The sequence below is a fragment of the Symphalangus syndactylus genome, chromosome 4 (genome assembly GCF_028878055.3).
Source record: "Symphalangus syndactylus isolate Jambi chromosome 4, NHGRI_mSymSyn1-v2.1_pri, whole genome shotgun sequence".
NCBI lineage: Eukaryota > Metazoa > Chordata > Mammalia > Primates > Hylobatidae > Symphalangus > Symphalangus syndactylus.
This window is the reverse complement of record NC_072426.2, coordinates 64,001,235-64,007,234: the sequence shown is the minus strand read 5'-3', so window position 1 is coordinate 64,007,234 and position 6,000 is coordinate 64,001,235. Positions and strand designations below refer to the sequence as shown.

General features: G+C 40.5%; 1 protein-coding gene across 6 annotated transcripts in view; it reads right to left on the bottom strand.

The window, feature by feature from the left end:
- Nucleotides 1-1,194: 1,194 nt before the first annotated feature.
- Nucleotides 1,195-6,000, bottom strand: part of ELOVL6 (ELOVL fatty acid elongase 6) — a 149,081-nt gene continuing 144,275 nt past the window's right edge. For all 6 annotated transcript variants that reach the window (XM_063637235.1, XM_063637237.1, XM_055274866.2 and 3 more), the window contains one exon: nucleotides 1,195-3,572. In XM_063637235.1, coding sequence (XP_063493305.1) covers nucleotides 3,148-3,572 — 425 coding nt within the window. In that variant the 3' untranslated portion in view covers nucleotides 1,195-3,147. The remainder of the gene's footprint in view (nucleotides 3,573-6,000) is intronic.

Sequence of the window (6,000 nt, the reverse complement as noted above, 5' to 3'; positions counted from 1 at the left end):
TGCTTCGAATAACCACCTCAATCCGTGGTTTTAATTTGGTACTTTGGCCTTGCGTTAGATGTAATATGGTAGTTATTCTTTTCCCATAAGCAAGACTAGAAGGTCCACATAAACCCCCTGCTTTATGAATAGAGTACTTCTCACTAGAACTTCATTGCAAACTCATGGACTTGCCTTGATGCTCAGACCTAGTGTATGAAATCGTGTGTGTATGAAACAAAGGATTTTTTTTAGTCCAAGAACAATGTTTTCACCATAGTAGGATTGGGATGCAGTGGAAAATCTTCACTAGAAAGATACTCTATTGCAGCATAGTGGGGCAGCTATAAAAACTTGCCTGCCCAAGTTTTTCTGGAATGTTAACTGACAGCAGGATTATCTATGCAGCAGTCAATTCTCTGGTAGGTTTCAGATTTGTCATGGGCCAGTGATCCAGCCTCATATCTTGATATGATTAAAGTGGCTAAGCTGAGATGTTAAAAACAGTGTATTGAACCTATACTACCAAAATTTTGTTTTGTTTTGTTTTTTAAAAAATGTGGCTTTTTTCCTCCCATGATAAACATTGGAAATGCCTTTAGATATATTTAGCTAATTTTAAAACTATTAAGACATTCACCCTGTAAACAAAAATTCCAAATTATTTTACAAGTAAAGACAAACAAACATGAACCTAATACCAAAATGAAAGTGCTTTGGAAGCATCATTTAGAGTCTTCTTAAGGTTTATGCTCACTTCCGTATTCTAACCTGCATTAAGAGATCTGCGATAAATCACTCAATTAAATAATTAAATCAACCAGATGAGCCTCCAATGGGTCCTTCAATTAAACTCAAGTCAACTGTTATGTGGCCTTCTCCTCATTTTAATTATTCTCATTTTCTGTTATAAGGAAGAAAGGCTTATTGCACGGTATCATGTATTTGCGAAGCTCAAAATAACATTTGCATCCTAAGCATCTATTAGCTCTTATAAAAGGACCTGTCTTTTCAGCTCATGTCAGATTTTGCATAATTTATAGTACATTCCTCCATCAGTTGTGTCTCATCTATGAACCAAAATCAAGACATTATAGACTGCTCACAATCATTTAACATAGATGTAACAGCTTTCCTCCCTGCACTGCCCCCCACTCCCCATTTCTTCCAGTCATGACTTGGTTTGCATGGATTCTTTGTTCACTGCTCAAACCATTCACACAGAATGGAATAAAACTTTATTCTTTTTAAATTCCACACATAAATGAGATGCTGAAAAAGCCCTTGCCATCTCTGACAGAAAAGCAGAGCAGCTCTGTTTCATGAACGACAGCACAATTAAAGCTAAAATAATATAAAAATAATTCGAAAAAGTCCCTTTTACTGTACACTCTCAAAGCAAGAAAGAGAAACAACAGTTTTGTTTTTTTTCTGCTAGCCAGAAAATGTGTTTCTATTCATTTGGGCTTTGAAGTTCAGTGTACCCCACATCTGTGTGTCTGTGTGTATGCGTGGCTATGTGCGTGTAATCTATGCAGTGTGGAAGCCCCTAATCTTTTCATCTAGTTTGCCTAATCATTAAGCTACTTAACCAATTATAATACTATTATGTCACATTGAACAACTTTACATAATTGCTTCTTTGAAATACTAGGAACATTAACACATGTATTTGGCTTGTAAAGGACTGAAATATTACAGATAATATTATCCAGCTTTTTTTTTCTTAAAGAATATGGCTCTTAGTAAATTGATTTTGAGTTCCAGAGCTAAAGTCCCTTTTAAAACATTTCTGAAGCTGACTTGAAGCAAGATGAATATCTTCTGATTTGGCCAAAGATATGACAAGTATTTCATATCACTTAAAATTTGAGGGATAAGTGTATAGGGGGCCCTTTGTTGTCAACTGTTTTCAGCCAAACTTGCCTTGAAGTTTGTTGTAGTATTGCCACTCAGCCAGCAGAGGGCACTTTAAACACCTCTACATTGCTTGGGGAGCAAATGTGGATGATGCAGAAACACAGTGTTCCCCCAATATCAGGAACAGCCCTGTGATTTCCTTTTGGAATGCACAAAAATATCGAAAATATGCGCTATACTGTGGGGTTTCATTTGGAAAGTTGTGAGTGTGTGTGAAGTCAAACAGGGAGGGGCATACACACCGTCTGTCTCCAAATTGATCTTCAGCTCACCTCTTTTCCCACTGCCTTTCTCCCTTTTCCAGCTCACAGTGGTCCTGGGCTGGGCCTTTTTACAAATACTACAGAACCCGTTTTCACATTGTTTCGTTGAGTGTTTATCTTTTTCAATTCTGTATTTACTCTTCTGTTCAAAAGCCTGGGGCAACCGAACAAAAGGATAATGCTTCATATCTCATTTAAGAGTAGAAATTACAGTTCAACTATCAGAAATGCTCTAGGATGGAGCTGCCCCCATGGGACCTGGGCTGCACTGTTTCCATCCTCCCAGGAAGAATCCTGGGGAAGTATTCGCCCCCTTTGGTTTTGGCAAACTCACTAGCCTGAGGCTATGCAGTGAAGATGAAGTTAGTTGAAATATAGTTGTTTACATCTGTTTTCATAAGGATGATTAAGACATCTTTTCTCATGGGGTCTACAGCAGCTGGCATTTCTTAAAAAGGCTTTAGTTTCTGCAAAAGCATTATTGTTCTAGATATACACCCTGTGTCTCTTTCATTTTTATCTTTTCTATTGGCTCCAGTTTAGTGTCCATGAAGTTAGAAAGGATTGTGTGTGTTGTGCTCGCACAGTTTCTAGAGTAAAAATCTTTCATCTTACAGAAATGTGACACTTAGTAAATACATTTTTTTCCTGTGTGTTAATAGCCTTTGTCTGCCTTTGATTAGTCTCCTCTGCTTCTGGCTTGCTTTTGTTCTCCCTTGTCCTAGAGTTGACAGATAAAGAGGGAATGGGGTCTTCCAGCAGCAGTGCTTGGAGATGGAGGTGCACTCAGTGAGTCCTCACCCTAAAAGGATCATAAACTTACTGGGTTAAATCAACCTAATTATCCCTAAGCTGCCTTGGGTTTTGTGTTTGCTCATATTTTGTTTTGTTTTAGCTGCACCACGTGTGATTTCTTGTGCCATTTTCTTTTGTCTATTATTTTTCTTGATGACCCTGAGCTATGGCTTCCTCCTCAGTTCCAACACTATTCAGCTTTCGTTGTTTTCCTCATTTTGCCGATGTAGGCCTCAAAGAAGAAATGGCAGAAGAGCACAAGGTAGCTGAGGTACATGAGTGAGGACCAGAAGATGTTCTGAAAGTGAGAGTGACACTGGTCATGCTGCATCCAGCAGAAGACCAGGTAGTTAACCACACAGCCCATCAGCATCTGAGTGATCTGGGACAAGGTGATGAACATGGCAAACTTCCGGGAGACTCGGAAACCTGCCGCCCGCAAGGCATAGTAAGAGTACATCACGGCGTGCACGCCATAGTTCATAGTCATGAACCAACCTCCCCCGGCAACCATGTCTTTGTAGGAGTACCAAGAGTACAGGAGCACAGTGATGTGGTGATACCAGTGCAGGAAGATCAGCTTCTGCTTCCTCAGAATAATGAATATTGTATCTCCTGAAAGACAAAGAGGAAGAAGGTACGTGAGATCCTTGACCACCCATAATGATGACTTACAGTTTTGTAAGAGGGTAGACATCCTGAGCTAGGACTGGAGAGTTACATGGACTGGATTAGAACCCTGAACTGGTACTTACTAGCTCTGTGACCCTGGACAAGTTACTTATCCTCACTATTTCTAGTTTCCTCATCTATATAAATGGTGATAATTTAAAAGAGTAGCATGGGATTGCCTGAGGATGAAGTAGGATAATCAGCATGGCCCTCTTCACACACAGTAGGCAAGCAGCAAATGTTTCTTTCAAGGTATCTCACACAAAATCTTATCCATCATTCATCTGGAAGGGACATTCACAACTATGTTGCCAACTCCTAACTCAACTATACATTTTAGGAAATACCACCTGGAGGGGACTGATGACTTGTCTTAGATTATTTATCAATTAAAAGAAACAGACTGGAAGTCAAGTGCCCAGCAAAATGTTCTAAGGCTTCTCTAGAGTAGTAAAACCATAATTTTTCTTTGGTACATGATAAAAGGTACCCCTCAAACACATATCTTTGTGAGCTCCCTAAATTACAAAGCCTTGCCAAATGGCAGTGAGAAAAGTAAAACCTAAACAAAAGATAGACAGAAAAAGGGGGACAAAAATCCTCTTCTATACATTTGCTGACAAGGGTAGTAGGAATATTTTATACCAGTGAATCAAGTGAGGAGAAATTGAAAATAACAGTTTTCATTTTATAGAATTAACCGAAAAGATTTCCAGGATCTATCAAAATTTTGTCTGACAATATCCCTTTGAAGGAAAAGACCATAGCTTCTCAGGCAGGGAATTTATATTATGAAAGCTAGAATTATGCTGAGGTGGGTAGATGCTATGTATCTGCAATGCTTCACTGAAAAGTCTCAGGGCTCTGAAAATAGACTGTAGGAACATTTATGTAAAATTGGATGAAGAGCAAGCCCAGTGAAAAATACACCCAATTACATTAGCGAGTAAGAAAATAAGGGAAGATATACTAGGATGTGTGACAGAAACAGGCTAATGCAGGTGAATGCGTCTTTCTCCTTCCTATCTCAATGATTATGAGACATGGGAAATATCAACATCCTTCATGACCTTTGGTGAACTCAAACCTGGCTTCTTTTTATGTAAAACGCAAAAGCTGGAAGGTTCTTTTAATTTTTTATTTGTTTTTGAGACAGGGTCTTGCCCTGTCACCTACGTGCCATCACAGCTCACTGAAAACTTGATCTCCTGGGCTCAAGTGATCCTCCCACTGCAGCCTGAGGAGTAGCTGGGACTGCAGGCATGTGCCACCACGCCCAGCTGATTTAAAAAAACTTTTTTAGTAGGGATGAGGTCTTGAACTCCTGAGCTCAAGCTATCCGCTGGCCTTGGCCTTCTAAAGTGCTGGGACTATAGGCGTGAACCACCGTGCCCAGCCCTGGTTCTTCTTCTTCTTCTGAAATTTAATTAAGAGCAAAAAAAAAAACAAACTAGTACTTATTCCTACCTTATCCCTCATGTACTTCACAGATGGCCTAAAATGCTTGCACTCAGCAAGGTCAAAGAATGCAAAGAATGCTGGACTATGGGGAAAGACTTCTAAGGTTCTAATGGCAGTGGCTGGAAAGATACAGGTGGTGCCCCATTCCATTCATTAGGAGAGCTATTAGTTTATTTTCCTACTGAACTGTTAAACACTATTATTTCATATTTGTTTACAATAGAAAAAGAAAGTTGGCTGGGTGTGGTGGCTCACGCCTGTCATCCCAGCACTTTGGGAGGCCAAGGCGGGGGGATCACCTGAGGTCAGGAGTTCGAGACCAGCCTGGCCAACATGGTGAAACCCCATCTCTACTAAAAATACAAAAATTAGCCTGGCACAGTGGCTCACACCTGTAATCCCAGCACTTTGGGAACCCGAGGTGGGCAGATCACGAGGTCAGGAGATCAAGACCATCCTGGCTAACGCGGTGAAACCTCGTCTCTACTATAAAATTAAAAAAATATCCAGGTGTGGTGGTGGGTGCCTGTGGTTCCAGCTACTCTGGAGGCTGAGGCAGGAGAATGGCATGAACCCGGGAGGCAGAGTTTGCAGTGAGCCGAGATGGTGCCATTACACTCTAGCCTGGGCGAGAGAGAGTGAGACTCCATCTCAAAAAAAAAAAAAAAAAATTAGCTGGGCATGGTGGCAGGCACCTGTAATCCCAGCTACTCAGGAGGCTGAGGCAGGAGAATCACTTGAACCTGGGAGGCGGAGGTTGCAGTGAGCCAAGATCATGCCATTGCACTCTAGGCCTGGGCGACAGGGTGAGACTCCATCTCAAAAAATAAATAAATTAATTAAATAAATAGGAAAGTTGTCAGTTGTTATATTTCTGAACCTACTATCAAATTTTTGTTGAAGTCATCTT